Source organism: Erythrolamprus reginae, chromosome 8 (genome assembly GCF_031021105.1).
Source record: "Erythrolamprus reginae isolate rEryReg1 chromosome 8, rEryReg1.hap1, whole genome shotgun sequence".
Classification (NCBI taxonomy): Eukaryota; Metazoa; Chordata; class Lepidosauria; order Squamata; family Dipsadidae; genus Erythrolamprus; species Erythrolamprus reginae.
Window position 1 is genome coordinate 555641 of NC_091957.1, and position 21055 is coordinate 576695.

At 59.1% G+C, this 21055-nt stretch overlaps 3 protein-coding genes across 7 annotated transcripts; 2 read left to right on the top strand and 1 right to left on the bottom strand.

The window, feature by feature from the left end:
- Positions 1 to 705: 705 nt before the first annotated feature.
- On the top strand, positions 706 to 11694 carry MAN1B1 (mannosidase alpha class 1B member 1). Of its 2 annotated transcripts, XM_070758574.1 has the most exons (14): positions 706 to 994; positions 3121 to 3229; positions 3577 to 3707; positions 4005 to 4141; positions 4403 to 4512; positions 4682 to 4867; positions 5176 to 5324; positions 5609 to 5797; positions 6343 to 6533; positions 6836 to 6956; positions 7373 to 7570; positions 7682 to 7813; positions 8947 to 9098; positions 9244 to 11694. In XM_070758574.1, the coding sequence occupies exons 1-14, from the start codon at positions 821 to 823 to the stop codon at positions 9734 to 9736; spliced, it is 2472 nt and encodes an 823-aa protein (XP_070614675.1). In that variant the 5' UTR covers positions 706 to 820; the 3' UTR covers positions 9737 to 11694. The 2 variants fall into 2 exon arrangements, with proteins under 2 accessions (XP_070614675.1, XP_070614674.1); XM_070758573.1 differs by having other exon boundaries at positions 731 to 994; positions 8947 to 9249.
- Positions 11668 to 21053, bottom strand: LOC139170940 (dipeptidyl peptidase 2-like). Of its 2 annotated transcripts, XM_070758576.1 has the most exons (13): positions 20883 to 21053; positions 20705 to 20797; positions 19479 to 19618; positions 19227 to 19390; positions 19009 to 19144; positions 18322 to 18403; positions 17532 to 17698; positions 17014 to 17074; positions 13988 to 14106; positions 13490 to 13646; positions 13029 to 13093; positions 12875 to 12945; positions 11668 to 12374 (listed from the first exon to the last, which is right to left on the bottom strand). In XM_070758576.1, exons 1-13 carry the CDS (start codon positions 20965 to 20967, stop codon positions 12161 to 12163), a joined length of 1554 nt encoding a protein of 517 aa, XP_070614677.1. In that variant the 5' UTR covers positions 20968 to 21053; the 3' UTR covers positions 11668 to 12160. The 2 variants fall into 2 exon arrangements, with proteins under 2 accessions (XP_070614677.1, XP_070614676.1); XM_070758575.1 differs by lacking the exon at positions 11668 to 12374 and having other exon boundaries at positions 12452 to 12945; positions 20883 to 21008.
- On the top strand, positions 14388 to 17451 carry LOC139170941 (kelch-like protein 13). Of its 3 annotated transcripts, none has more exons than XM_070758579.1 (3): positions 14388 to 15855; positions 15987 to 16239; positions 16334 to 17451. In XM_070758579.1, exons 1-3 carry the CDS (start codon positions 14785 to 14787, stop codon positions 16615 to 16617), a joined length of 1608 nt encoding a protein of 535 aa, XP_070614680.1. In that variant the 5' UTR covers positions 14388 to 14784; the 3' UTR covers positions 16618 to 17451. The 3 variants fall into 3 exon arrangements, with proteins under 3 accessions (XP_070614680.1, XP_070614679.1, XP_070614678.1); XM_070758578.1 differs by having other exon boundaries at positions 14677 to 15855; positions 15987 to 16494; positions 16596 to 16738; XM_070758577.1 differs by having other exon boundaries at positions 14677 to 15855; positions 15987 to 16624.
- Positions 21054 to 21055: the final 2 nt, after the last annotated feature.

A 21055-nucleotide genomic window follows, 5' to 3' on the forward strand; every position in this document is an offset into this window, starting at 1 on the left:
AGAAGCATCAGGCTGCTTGGAAGGGAAACAAGATTTTGGATGTGTATAGTAGCTGAACTATTGCTCACCGTTAAAAATGTGCTGTGTTGCATTTCTTTATGGAATTTCATTGTTGATGCCATCCCAGATTTTCCCAGGAAACTTTAGAAATAATTGGGTGGGGCATTAATTCACTTGAATGGAAAGCCCCCCCCCCCCAATTCTTCCAATTTTGTTAAACACAGCTGACCTGACTAGCTACACTGTGTTCTCAATATTTGCCAACTTAGTTTCCCAAGTAAAACAGGTAGAAGAGCCATGCTGGTGCAGGGCTTAGAATGCAGTATTGTAGGTAAAATCTGCCAATGGCCAGCAGTTCGATCCTGACAATCTCCCGGTTGGCTCCGCCTTCCCTCCTTCCCAGGTGGATCAAATGAGGAACCGCTTAGGGATGTAAATCCCTATGAAGCCGCATGTAAATGCAAGTGCTACTGCTGTCACCTTTTTTCAAGCAACTTTGCTGTCAAGAGGCTGCTTGAGAAGGCAACGCGAGTTAAATCAAAGAGTCACGTGGAGCCACTTCCTGGAGTTGAGGGCTGGGTCACGTGGCGTGCAAAGTTTGGTTCTCGCTTGCTGTTGACTGGCCTCCTGCGCGTTTCCCGGTGAAGGCTAGAGGGCGCTGTTGGCAACTTAACATCTCCAAGAAAGGAGGGACTCCGCGGCGTCCCAGCGCGGCCGTTCTAGGCTCCCTTCTCTCGGTGCGGGCGGACAGCAACAGGAAGCGAGATGGCGGCGGGCGGAGGGGAGCTCCGCGGCTCCTGAAGGGAAACCGTTGGCCGCCATGTATTCGGCCTCCTCCTCCGCCTCCTCCTCGCCGCCGCCGCCGCCTCTCCTGCCCCCCCCGCGGCGGGACTTCATCTCGGTCACGCTCAGCGGCGACCAGTTCCAGGCGGCGGGGGGCGGCGGCGGCGGCTACAACAACAGCAAGGCCTGGCGGAGGCGCTCCTGTTGGCGGGTGAGAGGAGCCATAGAGTCGGGATGGGGCAGAGGGGCTCCACGGCGCCCTCTAGGGGAGAGGCAGCTGGCGGGGACGGCCTCTGTTCCGCGCCCCCTGGCGGCGGGGGAGGAGCTGCAGCGCCTGGGCTGCCGCGGGAGGACTTGTCCCTTCTGAAATGCAAGACAGGGGGGGGAGAAGGCCCCCCAGGTGGACTGGCCCCTCCCTGGCCTGAAGGGCGGGGGGCCAGGGGGCCCCGGCTGCCCCCCCCGCGGGCTGGCAGGGGCCTGGCGGGGCTGCGGCCGTGGGTGTTGGGGGGCTGCTGTCCGAGGGCCGGTGCTGAAGAGGCAGCCGGGCCCCGCAGGGCGGAAAGTCTCGTCCCTTCAGCTGGCAGCCACGGAGACCCCTTTCCCCCAGGGGCCGAAGCAGGGGCTGTAGGTCAAGGAAGGGGGCGGGCAGGGGGGGGTCCCTCCTCGGGGCTTCTGGTCCCCCCCCCACTGAGCTTCCTACCCTTCAAATGGATTGTTTTTGCCTTTTATTTTTACCTCACCTACAAAAAAATACAGATCAAATTGAAGGGGTCCAAAGACGGGCTGCAAAAAGGGTGGGAGGTCTGAAGCATCAAACTTAAGGGGAAAGACTTCAGGAACTCAGTGGGGAGAACAGAAGGGAAAAGGGGGACAGGATCGAAGCATTTAAATAAGTTCAAGGGTGAAATAAGGTCCAGGAGGGAAATGTTTTTAATAGGAAAGTGAACCCAAGAACAAGGGGGCACAATCTGAGGTTAGTTGGGGGAAAGATCAGAAGCAACGTGAGAAAATATTATTTTACTGAAAGAGTGGTAGATGCTTGGAACAAACTTCCAGCAGACGTGGTTGGTCAATGCACAGAAACTGAATTGAAACCTGCCTGGGATAAACATAGATCCTTTCTAAGATAAAATACAGGAAAGACCATAAGGGCAACCTGGGCAACCCAGCTGTGCAGTGGAGCACCTGCTGCTTCCACTTTTGCCTTTCAGCCCCAATTCAGGGGCCTTCGCAAGCAGTTGCTTTCACCACAAACTATTTTTGTCTCAAATTTATATTTTACGGACAAAGAAACAAAGGGAGATCTATTTCAAGCTATTTAGTTCTTAGGAGCCCATGGCAGGTATGGCTAGATCCATACTAGTCTCCCTTTGTTTCTTTGTCGGTAAAATATAAATTTAAGACAACTTGAGATAGTCTGAACACGGGAGTTGCGTCCTCTTTAAGAGTAAAGGAGAGGGTGGGTGGACTGAGAACCCATCAAGTTCAGGACCTCACGCACCATAAAATCCAGTTTGGTGCCTCCGGGTGTGTCAGCCATCGCTCAATAACACACAGTTTTTAAAACTCTGTGCTGCCTTTGAGCCTGAAAGCAGCACATCAGTGTCAAGGCTGGATAGAAATGATTGATTGATTGATTGAATTTATATTGCTGCCTAGTCACCCATGGTGACTCAAGGCGGATTACAGAATATAAGACCACATTTAAAACAATTAAGAAAACCCTCTTTAGACAGTTTGTTTTCCCGAGAAATAGCCCAGCCAGTAGAGGAGGGTGGCAGCAGGTGCACTTCTGGTAACGGGATCCTTTCGAGAGAAGGAGGGAGGCCCTCGGAGGCGTGGCCGTTGCTGGTCTTTCAAGGAGTTTCTCCTTTGTGGCATTTAGCGGAGAAGTGGTTGTGTGTGTGACAGGCAGCCGCCATCCCTCTGAACACGGGAGGAGCAGAGTAGAGCATGAATTGCCTTGTGCGTGAGGCTTTCTTCCTCCTTTGAGGCCGGGCGCTGAGAGGGGGATTGGGGTCGCATCAGGGTCTTCGCAAAGGGGCACGAGAGAAGCCGAGGCAGAGACCTGGGTTGACTCTGGGCTTGGAGAGGGTCCTGGGTTGCCTGCTGTCAGTCACCGAGTCAGAAGCGTTGTATTCTTTTGATCCAGCTGTCAAAGGCCTCAAATAAATGCTCCAGCCACAGGGTCCCTCGTCTTGACCGCAGTACTTGGGGGCAGGCAAAGCCGACAGGGCGGTGCGAGTGGGCAGCATTCAACCATGCTTGGGGAGGGGGGGAGGGGACTCCGGCAGAGGGTCAGCGGCTGAAGGATCCTTTTGCAACGTTCCCCCTCAGAAATGGAAGCAGCTGTCCCGCCTTCAGCGCAGCATCATCCTCTTCCTCTTCGCCTTCCTGGTCGTCTGTGGCATCAGGACGTATGCAAACATGGCTGACCCCTGGAAAAGTAGGTTCCCGCGCGTTTTGCCTCCGTGAGGATGACTCGGCTGCTTTTGAAACAGCTAAAACCTCAGTTCTGTTCCTCGCCTGGTGTCTCTGCAGATACTTGGGGGCTTGTTTTGAAATACAAGGGGATTCTGCTTCGTGGCTCTACCGTCACAAATTATTTATAGAAATTAAAACGTGTCCCCAAACTGCAGCTGCATCTTGTTCTGTTTTTTATATGTTGTGTAGGAAGAAGAAGGTTTTGCAGAATTTAATGCTGTCGTTCTTTTCTTTCCTGAAACCGACCTGGTCCCAGCTGCAGTTTCACTCCGTTGCATCAGGTTCATTGCAATTAATGTCTCCGTGCAGGTGCCAGCGGTGGATCTGTGGAGGAGCAGAAGGCTGACCGGGAGATCCCGGGATTGAATCCAGCCAACCAGGCCATTCTCCCCATGCCCCAGAAAGCCCAGGATGCTGCTCTCGGGGACTTCTCACCTCAAGTAATTCCCCCTTCCCCCCCTCCTCCCCCTCCTCCTGTATTATCTCATTGTGAGTTAAGGGTCAGTTAGCAGTTTCTAGGCAGCTGAGCTGCACCATGGTCAATCTGGTCTTTGAACTCCCTATCTGGAAAGAATTTTCCTAACCAGACTGATCCCCAGACTGGCCTGGACTGAACTGAGTCTCACACACACACACACCCTTGGGTCAACGCAGCAGTCTAACCCGGCCGGAGGGACCCTCCACGCCTTTGGGTCTCCACTGCTGCCCATGAACCGATTCCTCCGTTTGTTGCCCAGAAACCTCCCAGGCAGATGCCCGCCCGGCGGGGGCCCCCCAACCTGCAGATCCGGCCCCCTTGGCGGGAGGCGGAGGCCAAGTCCCAGGAAGGAGCCATCCGAGCAGAGGGGAAGGACCCGGATAAGCCTGTCATCAGGTGAGCCCCTTGCTCCCCTTGGTCCAGCCTCGGACACCGCTGGACTCCTGCCCTGCTGCAATGTAGGAACCATGGGGTCCTTGACACGCAGCCAGCCGAGGCCTGAGCTGGGGGTCCCAGAGGCCGTGCCCACCAGGGTATCCCACCTGTGCTGATTGGTAGGGGAGGTGCTCCAACCCCTGGGGGTCTCTTCCTGGCGTGGGCCGTGGCCTAGTGGAGGGCCAGGGAGCGGAGAAAGCAACCCCCCCCCTCTTTCTGCAGCTGGAGAGGGGCCGTGATTGAGCCCATCCCGAGCCCTGAGCCCCCTTCCAAGAAGACCAACCATCTGGGCAGGCCTTCTGCTGTGGCGTCCGAGGACCAGAAAGAGCCAGGTAGTGGGCGGGGCTAACCCGGGTGGCTGCCCAATGGGGAGGCCCCTTTGCTGACACGGCAGCCCACCCTTCCTTCCGCAGGGCCTCCTCCTGGGACAGGGGTGGCTCTGCGGTTCCCCTCTAGAGCAGCTCCTGACCTCCCTTCCCCTCCCTTCCCTCCCCCTTGCAGGGGCCCTCAACAAGCGCCAGGTGGCCGTGATCGAGGCCTTCCGCCACGCCTGGAGAGGCTACAAGGAGTTTGCCTGGGGCCACGATGAGCTGAAGCCCATCTCCAAGTCCTACAACGAATGGTTTGGCCTCGGACTGACCCTCATCGACGCGCTGGACACCATGTGGATCTTGGGCTTGAAGGCAGGTCCGTGCCTTGTCCGTGGGCTTGCTGGGCAGGGGAGCCTAGAGGAGGCTGCAGGCCAAGGGGGCTCCTCTCCCCCTCCTCTGGGCCTCTGTCCTTGCAAGCGGGGGGGGGGGGGGGCTGTGCCTGGAGGGACAGAGGCCCAGCGTGGAGCAGACGGAAGGGGAAGCATCCCGGGCTCAGCTGGCCCCCCTCCCTGAGCCTGGACAACAGGGCCTGGGGCTTCTCACTCGGAGGGGGTGGGGTCTGGAGGGAGAGGGCTGCACGGGAGAAGCCGGCTGAGGCTTCTGGGCTTCGTCTCCCTGGTGCAGAGTTCAAGGAAGCCCGAGAGTGGGTGGCCAAGGAGCTGGACTTCAAGAAGGACGTGGATGTCAACCTCTTTGAGAGCGCCATCCGTATCCTGGGGGGCCTGCTGAGCACTTACCACTTGTCTGGCGACAGGCTCTTCCTGGAGAAGGCGGTAAGGGTCTCACTTGCTCTGAGGACCCCCCCCCCGGGGACCCTGCTCAGAATGATCAGGGAGGGGCTTCTGAATAAGTCTCCCCCCTCTCCCAGCACCTAAGGATAGTCGGTTTCTTTCTTTCTTTCTTTCTTTCTTTCTTTTGTTCTTTCTTTCTTTCTTTCTTTCTTTCTTTCTTTCTTTCTTTCTTTCTCTCTCTCTCTCTCTCTCTCTCTCCCTCCCTTCTTTCCTTCCTTCCTTCTTCTTTCTCCTTCCTACCCTTGTGCAATTTCTCCCTTGTCCAGAAAGATATCGGGAGCAGGCTCATGCCGGCCTTCAACACCCCTTCCAAGATCCCCTTTTCGGACGTCAACATTGGCAAGGGCACAGCCCACCCCCCGCGCTGGACCTCTGACAGCACTGTGGCCGAAGTGACCAGCATCCAGCTGGAATTCAGGGAGCTCTCCCGCCTGACCGGCGATGAGAAATTTAAGGTGAGGGTGGGGGGACGTAGACTGGCTGAGCTCCCTCCTCTTCGTGGCTATGCGGTGGCAGGGGAAGACCCCGCCTGGTCAAGGAGGCTTCTCAGCCTTTGGGGCTGTCAGCGTAGAGAAGTTGGGGTGGTCCATCTCCCTCTTGGCAGTAAGACGGTCAAGAGAAGGAAGCCTGCAGAAAACGTCTCTCCCGATAACAATAGCAGTAGCCCTTAGACTTATCTACCAAGGCTTCCCAGGGCTTTCCCAGCCCTGGGGTCAGCCTCTGGACCCCCAACATCCTGGGTCCTCAGAAGGATGGAAGGCTGAGTCCACCTCGTAGACTTGGTCAACTCTAGCCAAGGCTTCCTGCATTTCTTCTTGGGGGGCAGTTCCCAGAGGGCATAGAGGGTGTAGCCCCCCCCCCCGATGGAACTGGGTCCATTCCCTTGGAACTCCGGCCGCTGCACATCCTGTATTTCAGAGCCCGGTTTGTGTCCACTGCTTTTACCTGGTCCTGGTGGACACAGAGTGTAGCCAAGCGCCTCTGTCCCTTTGCTCCCTAGAACGCTGTGGACAATGTGATGCGACACGTCCACTCCCTCTCGGGCAAGAACGACGGCCTGGTGCCCATGTTCATCAACACCAACAGCGGGCAGTTCACCCACCTCGGGGTCTACACCCTGGGCGCCCGAGCCGACAGCTACTACGAGTATCTGCTCAAGCAGTGGATCCAGGGAGGGAAGAAGGAGAACGAGTAAGTCCCTTTGTCCAGAGGTCCGGCCGAGCTTTCTAGGGCTTTCACCAGGAGTGGACTTTGGGCAGATCTGAAGAACTCATTCAATCTCACATCCAGGAATCCTCTCCTGGGCTTCTTGGGACACTGGGCCCACACGCAGGGGCCCCTTCTCAGGCCCAGTGCTTCCCCAGTGTGTGGGCTGGGGAGACCAAGGGGCCCAGCGCAGAAAAGGCCTGGCAGTGGCCCTCATGGCCCTTGTTGGCCTTGCTAGCGGCATCCCAGCCACTAATGAAGGCTTCCTCCTCTCTCCTGCCCCCCAGGCTCCTGGAGGACTACGTGAAGGCTGTGGAGGGCGTGAAGAGGCACCTGCTGCGGAGGTCCCACCCCAAGAGGCTGAGCTTTGTGGGGGAACTCGCTCACGGACGTTTCAGCGCAAAGATGGTGAGCCTCGGCCTTCCCCCACAGCTCGGCTCCACCACCCCCTCCACCCCAATGTTTACCGAGAGTGTTGCTGGACAGTGGGGGGGGGGTCTCCTCTCCCGGTGTCTGAATGGCAGTGGGTGGGTTGGCTTAGTCAGATTTCAGGCTCCGGCTGCTGTGCTTTCGGCCCTTCTGCGGGGCCTGTGGGTCACGCAAACCCCATGAAAGCCCTCTGGGCTGCCTTCCTTCCTCAAGGGCTCCCAACCCCCTGCCCAGCTCTTCCCCCTCTTCCCGCCTGCTGCACTTTCCTCTCCTCCCCCCCAGAGCCGTGACCGGAAGGCAGCCGGCAGAGCGGAGGGAGGGAGAGGGGCACTCTGGGCAGGGGAGGCCTGCGCCCCACCAGCCCTTCCCCCATCTATCTCCTGTCTCCGGAGCAGGATCACCTGGTCTGCTTCTTGCCTGGCGTCCTGGCCCTCGGCGCTCACAACGGGCTCCCCGCAGATCACCTGACCCTGGCGGCCGAGCTGGCCGAAACCTGCTACCAGATGTATGCGCAAGTAGAGACCGGACTGAGCCCCGAGATCGTCCACTTCAACATGCACCCCCAAAAGGACCGGAAGGACGTGGAAATCAAGGTGAGGAGCTCAGCAGGGCTGCCCACCCCCCCCGCAGCCTCCCCATCCAGGGCACGAGGGACCCCAGGGTGGAAGTGCCCCCCAGCTTCCCTGCCGCTCCCCCCTGCCCAGACGGCCGATCGGCACAACCTGCTGCGTCCCGAGACGGTGGAGAGCCTCTTCTACCTCTACCGGTTCACCGGAGACAGGAAGTACCAGGACTGGGGCTGGGAGATCTTGCAGAGCTTCAATCGGCACACCCGGGTAAGCCCACGCTGGAAAGGGGGCAGCCCCTCAGCCCTCCCTCCACCAGCCCCAGTGGCCCAGTCCCATTGGGAGTCTAATTAGAACAGGATGTCCAGCAAACCTGGGAAATCGGGGAATTGTCAGGGCAATTGGCAGTTCAGGGGATATCAGGGAATTATCAGGGGATTCTTGGAAAAAAATGGAATAAATCGGGGGAAAACCAAGCTACATTCAAATGTTTAAAAGTCAGGGCAAAATCATGTAAAGAAAAAAACAGATCGCGCTGCCCGGCCGAGTCAGGCCAAAATGAGCCTAACTGTGGCAACCACTTGCTTCCTCAGCTACCGGTATTTCTCCAGGGCTTGACCGTTTGGTGTGGCGTCCTCTACGACCGCGACTTAACTAGATTGCAAGTGACAGGGAAATGTCAGGGAAATATCAGGGAATCTCAAAACGCTTTCTCCCCCCTGGACCCCTTGTAATAAAGAAATACAGTAGTAGCCCTGGATACGAGCATAATTGGTTCCAGAAGGAGCTTGTATGTCGAGGCCACTCGTATCTGGGACAAATGGCTGTAGACTCTGTTTTTCCCCTCCGAGATAAGCAGAAGCAAGGAGATTCTTGCGCCACCTAGTGGACGCTCGGCCCGTATCCCGAATTTGAGCTGGGGTCTGGAACAGAAATGTCTCCCCCCTCGTGGCTCGTGTCTTGGAATACTCGCATGTGGAGCAGCTCGTATCCAGAGGTGCTACTGTAATAATAAATAAATAGTTAGCAGGAAGGACAGCTGAGAGGGGGATTGGCTGAAGCAGGCTGCCATTATTATTTTTATTGTTGTTGTTGTTGCTATTTTATCAACAATACAACATGATCATTGCTGCTGTTGTGATGATGATTCCTAGGCCGCCCTTCTGCAGGGGGCTCAGGCCAGGCTTGCGCAATAGAAAGGAAGGCCCAATGGACAGCTATAAAGCCCAGCCATAGAAGCTGCACTTGAAAGTCCAAGCCCTTAAAACCATCCAGACGGCTTCATCCCGGCACTGTCTCCACTTGGGCGGAGCAGAGTCTCCAGGCTCAATGAAGGAGGGTGGGCCCAGACAAGGGTCAGCCTTGGTGGCCTTCAGATTCCACACTCGGCTTCCCCCATCCAGGTCCCGACCGGTGGCTACACGTCCATCGACAACGTCCAGAGCCCCAGCCACCCGGAGCCGCGAGACAAGATGGAGAGTTTTTTCCTGGGCGAAACCCTCAAGTACTTTTTCCTGCTCTTCTCGGACGACGCGAACTTGATCAACCTGGACCGGTACGTCTTCAACACGGAGGCCCACCCGCTCCCCATCTGGACCTCGGCATAAACTGGAGCCTGCCGGGCGGCTGCCGTTCCCAGGTCCGTTCCCGTCCCGGGGGCCCGAAGGGAGGCACGTAGCGGCATTCCTGGTGGAGGAAAGGTGGGTCTCCAGAATCACTGTGCCCCCTCCCCGGGAGGAGTGGGCCCTGCCACGCCAGACCCCGCTGGGCGTAAGTGGGGGGGAGACCCCAGGAGCCTCAACGCTGTCCAGGAGGGCCCGGCCTCCTTCCGTTGCCTCCCTTCCACCTCTGGGGGGGAGAGGGGGGGGCTTTTCCCAGGGATCCCTCCCAGTGTCCCAGGATCATTCCGTGGCTGCCACCGGTGGGAGAGGTGGGGAAGGGGCCGTGCTGTCCAGAGGAGACCCCTCCCCTCCCCTTGGAAAACAGTGTTTCAGTCCTTGGGGGAATTTGGGCCCTGTTGCAAACTGGGGAGAAGCTGGACGGGACGGTCTACACACACACACATATATATATATATATTTTCTTAACTTATCTGCAGCAATGCAGGGAGAAAAATGTGAAAATTTACATTGTGAAAGAAACAAACAAAACCAGGTGGTTGTCTATGTAGGAATTTACGTGTGTATATTGTGAATAATGTTTTGGCTCAGGTATCCTTTCCGATGACCGCTCCCTGCCTGGGCCCCTCTTCCAGGTTGGGGGGGGGGCAGGTGATGCTCGGCCTTGACTTTGCAAGCATAATTGGGGGGGGGGGGGGAGAGACAAGCGCCCTCCTGTCCCCAGAGCGGATTCCTGCCCCACCTCTGGCGCTTGAAAAGTCCCCCCTGGAAAGAACCAAGCGGCCAAGGCGGCCTTCCCACCAGGGCTTTTAATGACCCGGTCACTCCAGGTGCAAACTGAGAGGGGTTTTTACACGCAGGTGTAGCACGGGCTGCCTTGCTCCCGCTCTGTGCTTTGTGGTGGTCTTTTTGCCTGGCCTCCCCCCTTCTCGGCCTTTTCATGCCCCCCCCCCGTCACTTAATCTCCGCACTTTAAAGGGGGGGGGGGAGAGAGACGATTCCTGGGAGGACCTTCCCCGGTTTTGGGGGGCTGGGGATCTTTTTGTACTGGGGGGGTGGGGGGTTCCTCCTTGTGCCCTTCGCGCTTCTTGCTGCTGCGGCCTTGAAGAGCTGCTCTAAATCCCAGCCCTGCCCAGACAGAGTGGCATTGCCCCCTTGGCACGGAGGGCAGCTGCAGGGGCCACTGCTGGAGGTCCCAGCGGGATTGTTTTCTCCAAAAGGGGTTTCGGTCAGAGGGACCGGCCATCCCGCTCCTTCTCGGTGTGCGCCCCCTGACCCAAACAGAAAGTGCATCTTTCTTAAGACTGTGACCCTCGGTGCTACCTAATGGGTGGGGACGGTGCCGTGTCCAGGAAACAGTGGCTGGGATCTTTGGGCCCATGTCTCGAACCCGGCTCCCCCCTCCCTGCAATATGACCATCAGTCTGGCGACTCAAATGCTCTGGACAGTTGAAGCACAACAGCCTCATCCTAAGAAAGTTTCCTTTCCAATCTCCTTGTACTGTTAACTGTGGACATTGTAGAGAAACTTCGCTGTCACCACGGTCTCGTCTTTTGTTTGCTGTTGTGGCCACAAAGTCCCAACTGAGTGTGGGAGTCCTGGCTTCCGAGGGGGGCGGGGGGCTTGCAAGGCACTGTGACGCCTTTCCTGCCCTGTCCAACACCCCCCCCCCTTCCGCCCCATTTAAACAGACCCTGGAATTTAAAAGCCATACTGTGAATGCCCAGTTTTGGGAGGCCGACACTTTACTTTGAACTGGTGCCTTCTGGTTTCACGGGGAAACCCACCCATCATCCCCGGCGGTTCTGAGAGCCTCTTTCGCACCAGCCACCTGGGATCCTTCTCAGCGTTGGATGCTGAACAGCCCCCCCCAACATCAGCCCCCCCCAACATCAGCCCCCCCCAGCACAGAACTTCTTTGCTCTTTGGTTGACCCCTGCATGACCCCTTAATTCCCCCTTGCCCCCCTCCTGTGCCCCATGGAGGCAGGAACGTCGTCCTAATCTGGGATGGAAAACCCAGCTCCGTGTTCCCGCTTGCCTTGCGCAGGGGGATCGGGACCCCCCCCACGCCCGCCCCCCCCCCCGTGTGACTCTCCCGCCCTCTTCATCCCACGTCTTAAGAGCAGGTGACGGAGCCTTGACATGGCCAGGGACCATTGGCTGTAAGCTGACCAGCAGTGAGGGAGGGCCTGCAGCTGCCCATCTTGGTAGAGAAGCCATGGGCTATTGTGAGGAAACACACACACACACACACACCCGGCCCCCCCCCTTCCCTCTGTGCAAAACCACTTCCGAATTGGCTTCTTTCTCTGTCCCAAGAAGAGCCAGTTGCCAAGGAGGCCTCCTGGGTGTGATCTGGTCTAAAGTGTTGGTTTCTTTTGCAAATGGTTCAAAATGTGACTCGTCCTTTTTTGCAAAGGTGGGGGTGGGGGGGGGGGGGTTGAATCTCCGAAACGAGAGCGAATTTTGGCTGGGAAATTCAATCTGCAGGACTCAACTCCATCTGAATAAACTTCCAATTTATTTTGAGACGCTGCGTTTTCCTGCTGCTTTCAATGCTTCTGTCCTGCCAGGACGGGTCGAAAGCTGGTTTATGCGCAAGGGGTTGAAGGGTCCGAAGGAGAAAGAGTCCGGGGAGGGAAACTGCCCCTCGGTAGCCCCCCTGTTAGAGCTCCTCGGTGGGGCCTCCGGAGTGGAAGCCGAGTTGGCGGAGGAAAGAAACGCCCTTCCTTTGGGGGGGGGTCTTCTGGGCTTCTGCCAAGGGAAAGCTCGAAGGTCCAAAGGTCCAACTCAGGGTAGCAGCACCCCCCCGTTGCCTTTAGGGGGGGCCCTGACCACCAATCTCCATGCATCCAAGCTCCGAGGTCGGACCCTTCTCTCCCCCCCCCGCCCCTCCCAGACCCTTTCTTAGAAAGAGGGGAACCAAAGGGCAGTTTCGTCCCAGCTCCCCCATGACCCCCCCCTCCTGTAGGGGGCTTTTTTCCCACGCTCTCCTTCAGCCCCGTGGCGTGAAGGTGTCACTGCTTCCAGAGGACCCTTTGGCTTCCTTCACGCCCAACGGGTCCGGTGGTGGTGGTGGGGCTTCCGGCTGGCAACTGGGGCGCCACTTGGTGGCCTTGAGGGTGGCGGCCTCCACCCAGCCCTGGATGATCCTGGCTTCCTGTAGCCGAGCTTCCCTGACCGAGACGGGATCAGCTGGGTTGGAGCCCCTGTTTTGGAGGGGAGGGAAGCAATAAGCCCAGGGGACCGGACCCTCCTCCCTCCCTCCCACTCGCCAGGGGCCAAACATCCAGCCAGGGGAAGGGAGCAGTTGCAAGGGGCTTCTTCTCGGTGTGTTCGCCTTCACCCTGCTTCCTCTTCCTGAAACAATTAAAGATCTTGAAACCCATTTAAATGGGGTGGGGGTGGGGGCAACGAATGGTCTGAAGAGACTTTCTTAACCAATAAAGTCCAGTTGACCTTTGGCAAAAATAAAAGCCCCTTTGGGACAACCACGAGAAGCTCCAGAGACCCCCAAAGAGAGTGGGCGAGCAGTTGAGACCCCAGAGAAAGAGGCCCTGAGAGCAAGGCGGCCTCGGCCGGAGAGACGGGAGGCTGAGCCGGGAAGGCCTGTTGGGGCTCCACAGAGGGAGGGGAGAGCCTGGCACAATCCGAGGAGCCCGGGAGGGGGGGCCGGGTGTGTGTGGAGAAGCCGAGAGGGAAAACGTACCGGAGGTCGAGGTGGTGGGCGCCCCCTTTGATGGTGATGGCAGTCACGGAGGAGCTCAGGTTCTTTCGCACCTTGAACGGCAACGTCTGAAAGTCAAACTTTGGGGGTCGAGGGGGGGGGCAACAGTAGATCTGACCAGATCCCAGGTACTTACGCCACCTGATGCCCAGGGGTCCAAATCTCCGTTGGAGAAAATAATGTTGCTTGCGGCAGCCAGATCTGGAGGGGTCAACAGAACCCCAAGGTCAGTCTGAGCGCACGGAGGCCGCCCTGAGCCAGTGGGGAGGCTGAGGCCAGAGAGAGCGCAGGGGTGCGTGTGTATGGGGGCGTCGCAGTTGAGGAGGGGCGGGGGCTGCCCTTCAGTGGCTCTGCAACAGCTCCGGCCTTTCCCAGCAAGATCCCGGTAACCAGCCGGGGTTTTCCCACAAGGGGGTCCCAGCCTTGGGCAGAGCGCTCCAGGCTCCCCTGGCAGGTTGTGGGGGCCCAGAACGAGCCTCCTTCCACAGGACGCCTGTCCATCTGAGACCACGTCCGGCTGCCCCCTCTCCTCCCACAGATCACCAAGAACAAACCCCCCTCCCCCTTTCCCCAATCCCACCAGAGGCCGCCGCTCACCGCTGCCCCAGAAGTTGGTGCGCAGCCATGACGGCCGAGGGGAGACCCCCCACTTGCGGGAGCAGTAGCCTTCCCGGGCGGCCTCAGTGAAGGGCAGCTCCGGAAACATGTCAGTCACGTTGTTGCTGTCAAAGGTCAAGTTGATCTCGGTGCAGGCCTGGAGCGGAGAAGAGCCCGGCTGCAACTCACCTATCGGCTCACCTGTCTACCCTGCGTCAGCCCAGCCCCCTGCCCTTCAGTGGGGAAGAAGCTGGCTCCTCTGTGGGGAGGGGAGACCCACAGCAAGAAACACCCCACACTCTGCAAAAACGTTTGGGGAGCCCTGCTCAAGGAGACCGAGGGAAAAGTCCAGGGACTTGGGGAAATGTTTCTCCATGCCATCCCTGCCAATCAAATGCCTAGATACCTGAATGGCAGCTGCCCATCTCCAACCCCCCTCCCTGCCGCAGCCTCCGTTCCTGGCCAGCCCCAGTGAGACAACTCTTCCCCCCAACCTACCTGATAATCCCAGGCTTCAGCATCGGGGCCTAAGCCACAGCCGGTGGGATCGGCACATTTGTGGTACATCTTGTAAATGTCGAAACACGTTTCCATCCCCGTGGAGTTGTAAAATACTCCTGGTGGAGCAAGAAGAGGAGGTTGAGGAGCACTCTAGGAGACGCTTCTTAAGCCTCAATCATTTCCGGTAGGTCCCCCGAGCCCCCCCCCCTTAAACCCAACGTGAGAAAAAAGCCCAACTTGCTTCCAAAGTCTCGGATTAAAATTCCTTGGAAGACACGCAGCTAACACAGCCACAAAGCCAGAACTGGGGCCCTTGGGAGGAAGTGACGGAGATCGTCCAGCCCAAGAGCACCCCCCCCCCCCAAAAGGCTGGAGGCTTCAGCATGGGATGTAGGGCGGAGGAAGGGCAGAGGTCCTTTGGCCAGGCACAGGGGAGAGCTCTGCTTTTTCTTCTGCTGGTGGCTGGGCAGAGGCAAATGTCCCTCCTTAAACCTCTCCAGCGGAGGAAGAGCCGGACTTTCTCCCTCTGCTGCCTGCTGGCCAGAGACTGCAGGGGACAAGCTTGGACTTGCCTCCTTCCCCGCTCTGGCCGGACCAGGAAACGGAGGCCAACCAATGGGAGGGAGGGAGGGGATCTGTTGCTGCTGCCTTGGAGACGAGGGATTGGCCGAAGCCCAGGAAAACGAGGGCGAAGCGGAGCTGGCAAGGCCGGACGAGTCCGAAGAAGCCGGAGCACCCGAGATGCCTCCCCCCTCCCAGGGGGCAGAGGGCAGGGAAAGGGCCGCTGCTGAGCTATGAGGGCCGCTGGAGAGATGCCTCTTGGGGACGGAGGAGGCCGGAGCCTCAGCTCGGACACCTACCTGCCCAAACTCCTGGAGGGGCTGCAGAACCTGCGTTCCCAGAATGCCCTGTGCGACGTGGTGCTGGAGGCCGAGGGGGCCTGCTTCCCCACCCACAGGGCCATCCTGGCCGTGGGCAGCGGCTATTGCAGGATGCGCTTTGCCAGGGAGGCGGCCAGCCAGGCAGCCCGGCTCACACTGCCGCCACCAGTGACCGCCCAGGGCCTGCAGGGCGTTCTATCATTCCTCTACTCTGGCCGGCTGGAGCTGACCCTTCAGACGGTGGAGGAGGTCTTCCGGGCAGCTGAGGCGCTGCTGGTGCGCGAGGTGATGAGCTTGGCCTTCCGCTTCCTGGAAGGGGCCCTTGACCGCCACACGGCCCTGCCCATCCTCAGCCTGGCCCGGCGGATCGGCCCCCAGGAGCTCCAGCTGAAGGTACAGCGCTGGGTGGGCAAGCACTGCGGCCACCTGCTGAAGGACCCCGAGCGGGTGAAGGCGCTGGACAGGGAGGCCCTCTGCGAAATCCTGGGTGGGGGGGACACGCGGGGGCTGAGTGAGCTGCAGCTCTTCCAGGCCGCCATCTGCTGGCTGGACCACCACGGCTCCCGTGAGGAAGACGCCACCCAGGTGCTGGGCTGCCTCTGCTTCCCTTCCATCCCACTTCCGGATCTGCAGGGGTCCGTCCAGGGAACGCCCGTCATGAGAACCGCGCCCGCTTGCCGTCGGTACCTCCGGGAAGCCCTGGACTACCATGGCCAGCCGTACGTGCAGCCGCTCCTCCTCCAGAGCGAGGGCACCCGGGCGCGACACCGGAACGAGAGGCTGCTGGTGCTGGGGGGCCGGTCGGCAGACAACGGCCTCTGCGGGGAGGTCTGGGCTGCGGACACGCACTGCCGTTCGTGGACTGCCGTGGGGAAGCTGAGGGGCCCCCTCTACAACCACTGCGTGGCCGTCCTGCACGACTTCGTCTTCGTGTTGGGGGGCCAGGAGAGCTTCGACCCGACAGGCCAGGAGCCTTCCAGGAAGGTAAGACCACCGCCAGGGTCCGGAGGGGCACAGCCGGTGGCTCAGCGCAAGGGAATCCAGCGAGGCAGAGCTTCCCCCTCCCCGAAGGGAGGACCGGGGCAGCCACTGACCTTTCCCTCCTCCAACTCCAGGTGTTCCGGTTTGACCCCTGCTGCAACACCTGGCTGCAGCTGGCCAGCATGCTAGTGCCCAGGACCCGCTTCTACGCGGAGGCGCTGAACGAGCGGCTGGTGGCCGTGGGGGGAGGGGCACCGCTGGGGATGCCCACCGAGGCCGCCGAGGAGTACTTCCTCGGCAAGAATGCCTGGCGGCCCCTCCCACCCTTCCCGGTGCCGGTGGCTGACCACGCGGGGGCGACGCACAGTGGCATCTTGTACATCTCAGGTGCGGAGGGGCAGAGGGGCGGCTGGCGCTGGCCACTCGGGGTTTGGAGCAGCCTGGAGGAAGCAACGGCAGCCCTTCTTTTCCTTCGGCACAGGGGGCATGGCGGGGGGCCAGACGCTGAGCACCATGTACGGCTACCTCCCCCACCTGCGCTGCTGGGTCAGGAACCGCCCGATGGCCTTTGCCCGCTGCGACCACGGCATGGCGACGGTGGGCGACCGCATCTTCTGCCTGGGAGGAAGGGCTCTGGCCAATGTAGGTGGCACTTGCCCCATCCCTCTGCAGGGTTTCGGGGCTCGCCTGGGCCTCCTTGGTAGTGGCCCCTGGCTCTGCCCTACCCTTTGGTCTCTTTGCAGGGCCAGGAGTGGGTTCCCGTGAGCGAGGCGGAGTACTACTGCCCCGCCACTGACCGATGGGCCCGGCTGCCTCTCTCGGCCATCGACCGCTGCCACTTCGGCCTTGCCGGCAGCCAGCTCCAGCTGTACGTCACAGGCGGAGGGTCACTGCGGCGGAGGAGCAAGGAGGCCGGCGTCTGGGTCTGCCAGCCCAGCAGGGGAAGGTGGGCACAGGTGGGCCGCCTGCCCTGGGCCCTGGCTGGCCACGCCTGCTGCTTCGTTCACCTGCCGCCCGCGATTGCCGCCCTTCGGAAGAGAGCAGCGGAAAGGAGCTGGACCCCGGCAGGGTGGGGTTTTCCCAGGGTGACACCCCCCACCCTCAGTGATCCTTCCCCGAGGCCCCCACCCTGCAGAAATGAAATGGGTCGCAGCTACTCACCACAAAGAGCGGCCAGCCCTCGGATCGGGTCCTTACTGGTCAGCATCAGTTCACAGCCCACCTGAAAGACCAGACGTGCCCAGGGTCGATTCCTCAGCGCCCCCTCCCCATCCACAGCAGCTCAGCCCCTCGGCATCACCCCCTCCCCAAGCAGAAAGCCAGCTGGGCCACATCAGCCTTCTCGCTTGAAAACACCCCGCAACCTCAGTGGGAGGAATCTTACGCTCCCCGGCCCAAATCCCCAAATGCTTGTATTGTCATGAAAGGGGGGGGGGGGGTCCATTAACTAAAGACCTGGTGGGTGGGTGGAGGGGGGGAACAGGAGCCTCACTTTATTGGCTTAAGGGTCTCTGGAAAGAGCAAGCGAGGGACGTGGGGAAGAATCTACTGTGTTTTTTAAAATCACAACATCAGCATTAAAGAGACACCAAGACCACACATGTGTGTGTGTGTGTTAATTGTTGCCCAGCCAGGTACAGGCTGAGCTGCCCCACCTGCGAAGGAGGCCGCGATCTTACCTTGACCGGATAGGCTGGAAAGTGGCTCATAAAGTCAGTCTTGTATGGATAGTCCATCATGGCCATCATGGTGAAGGCATTCCGGGCAAACCCGAAGAGCTGCTGGACGTCCGCTGGTGTCGAAAGCGGGTGGCAGAGGGACATCTCGGTGCCAATCTTCCCATAAGCTTAACACAAGAGGAGGAGGGGCGCATTTTGAGTTTAAGGGGGCCGCAACTGGCATCCTCCACCTGGTTACAAAAAGGCTGCAGTTTGGGTTTGACATAGAAGATTGACAGCAGAAAAAGACCTCCTGGTCCATCCCGTCTGCCCTTATACTATTTCCTGTATTTCATCTTAGGATGGATCTAGGCATGTTCAAATTCACTTACTGTGGATTTATCTACCACGTCTGCTGGGAGTTTGTTCCAAGCCTCTACTCCTCTTTCAGTCAAATAATATTTTCTCACGTTGCTTCTGATCTTTCCCCCAACTGACCTCAGATTGTGCCCCCTTGTTCTTGTGTTCACTTTCCTATTAAAAACACTTCCCTCCTGAGCCTTATTTAACCCTTGAACATATTTAAATGTTCCGATCATGTCCCCCCTTTCCCTTCTGTCCTCCAGACTAGACAGATGGAGTCCATGGAGTCTTTCCTGATACGTTTTATGCTAAAGACCTTCCGCCATATTTGTAGCCTGGGTTTCAACCTTCCTGGTGGACTGCAGCGTGGCAATGTATTCAGTCGCCAACCACCCACCGCTTCCCACCCGAAGGGCCACTGTCTCCCCTTCTGAGGTCCCTCCTTTACCTCCAAGCAGGCTGAGATCTTTGATTTGTCTGAAGGCTTCTCGGACAGCTTTGGCACAGGCTGGACTGTAGTTCTGAAAGTCCTGGAAGACAGATGGGATTCCCAAACGAAAGCAAGTTGCAGTACAGTGGTACCTCTACCTAAGAAGGCCTCTACTTACGAACTTTTCTAGATAAGAACCAGGTGTTCAAGATTCTTTTGCCTCTTCTCAAGAACCATTTTCCACTTACAAACCTGAGCCTCCGAAACTGTAACCGGAAAAGTTGGGGAGAAGCCTCTGTGGGGCCTCTCTAGGAACCTCCTGGGAGGAAATGGGGCTGGAAAAGGCAGGGAGAAGCCTCCATGGGGCCTCTCTAGGAATCTCCTGGGAGGAAACAGGTCAGGAAAAGGTGGAGAGAAGCCTCTGTGGGGCCTCTCTAGGAATCTCCTGGGAGGAAACAGGGCCGGAAAAGGCAGGGAGAAGCCTCCATGGGGCCTCTCTAGGAACCTCCTGGGAGGAAACAGGGCCTCCACCCTCCCTGTGGCTTCCCCAGTCACACACATTATTCGCTTTTACATTGATTCCTATGGGAAAAATGGCTTCTTACAAACTTTTCTACTTAAGAACCTGGTCACGGAACGCATGAAGTTCGTAAGTAGAGGGGGGATGAGCAGGGAAAGAGGACCCCCCCACCCACCCCGTCTTACTGCTGTGACGTCCTGGTAGAACTGGCCAGAGTCTCCGATCCCCGCAGTGGACAGGACGGGGGCACTGGCTGCGAGAGCCCCGGACACCAGGTTGGGGTACTTCAGCCTCATGTAGGCGCTCAGCATCCCTCCGTAGCTGGGGAGGGGGAGATGGGGGGGCGGTTATTGGCCTGGGCAGAGGGAGGAGGTGCTTTGCCCCCCCCGGTGCCCCCCCTCACCTGCCCCCGAAGGCGATGACTGGGCAGTTCTGTGCCCAGTGCTGCTCCTTCAGCCCCGCGATGAGGAGGGCGTAGTCGGCCAGGGCTTGCTCCACGCTCAGCAGACCCGTGTTTGGCCCCTGCAGGGAGGCAGCTCCAAAGGGAAGCGACTGCCCGTAATACCTCTGATGAGAGACGCAGGGGCAGAGAGGAGCCGTGAGGATCAGGGAGGACACACACCCCCTGCCCTGCCCGGAGGCCCCCCCCACTCACGTGTTCCGCAAAGACCACCAGCGCCCCCTGCTGCTCCGCCAGCTCCATCAGGAAGCCCGCGTTGAGGGCGAAGCTCCAGATGTCCCCTTCGTTGCCCGTGTAGAAGAAGATGGGGCCGACCCCCGTCTTCCAGAACTCCTCTGGGGAGAGGGGGCACAGTTAGGGTGTTAACAGGCTCAGACTCCCCCCCAAACAAGAGGGAGTGGCTGCGTGTTCTGCCCCACCTCCATCTGTCCATCCATCACTGACCCCTTCAGAGAGGGCCCGCAACTTGATCCACCTCCTCGACCCACAGCTGACATTAGAGCACCATCTTTCGGCTGTGGCGAGGAGGGCGCTTGCCCAGGTTCGCCTGGTACACCAGTTGGGGCCCTACTTGGACCAGGGGTCACTGCTCATGGTCACCCATGCCCTCGTCACCTCGAGGTTCGACTACTGCAACGCTCTCTACATGGGGCTGCCCTTGAAGGGTGTTTGGAAACTTCAGATCGTCCAGAACGCAGATGTGGGAGCTGTCATGGGCCTCTCTGGACATATGCGTGTCTGTCCACCATTCCGCAGACTGCACTGGCTGCTGATCGGTTTCCAGACACAATTCAAAGTGTTGGTGATGACCTATAAAGCCCTACATGGCATGGGAGCAGATGACCTGTGGGACTGCCTCCTGCCACCTGAGTCCCAGTGACCAGTCAGGTCCCCCAGAGTCGGCCTTCTCCAGGTCTCGTCAACCGGACAATGTTGCATGGTGGGGCGTAAGGGAAGAGCCTTCTCTGTGGGGGCCCCGGCCCTCTGGAATCAGCTCCCCCACCCCCCGGAGATTGACACTGTCCCCCTCCTCCTTATTTCTGCCTCCAGGCTTGGGGCCATTAGATCTTGACCCCATGGCCCATAAGTGGGAGGTATGGCTGCGATTGAATTGTGTCATTCATTTTAATATACTGGGTTTGAATTAATTAGATTTGTTTTGTATTCACTGTTTTATATTGTGTCCTGTGAGCCGCCCCGAGGCTTTGGAGAAGGGCGGCATACAAATCTAATAAATAATAATAATAATAATAATAATAATAATAATAATAATGTCAAACCAGAGCCCCCTCTGCAGTATGTGGGGCTGCACAAGGCGGGCTCCCTGCAGAGGCCCCGCCCCCTGCTACCTGGGAGCCCCTCGGAAGGCCCTGCACTGGTGGGGGGGCGGAAGCTGGGAGACCGCGGAGCCCCCAGCTCACCGGAGAGGAGGTACCGCTGCGGGAAGGTCCGGTTGCGCCCGCTCTGGAAGTTGAAGTGGTCCAGCTGCTGCGGGAAGAAGCGCGTCTGGAAGGCTGCGGGGGGGGGGAGGGAGGGGGGAAGTCAGGGAGCGCAGAGGGAAACGCCCCTCCCCCCTCCCCGTGCCGCCCCCCCGCTCACCTGCCGCCCCCCCCAGCGCCGCCAGCAGGAGGAGGGAGGGGAGGAGGCGGGGGGGCCGCGGGGGTCCGGCCGAGATCGCCTCCATGCTGCGCCGCCGCTGCTGCCCGTCACGTGCGCGGAGGTCACGCGCCACTCCCGACCAGCCCCGCCCCCGGGAGGCGTGGCGGCGCCGT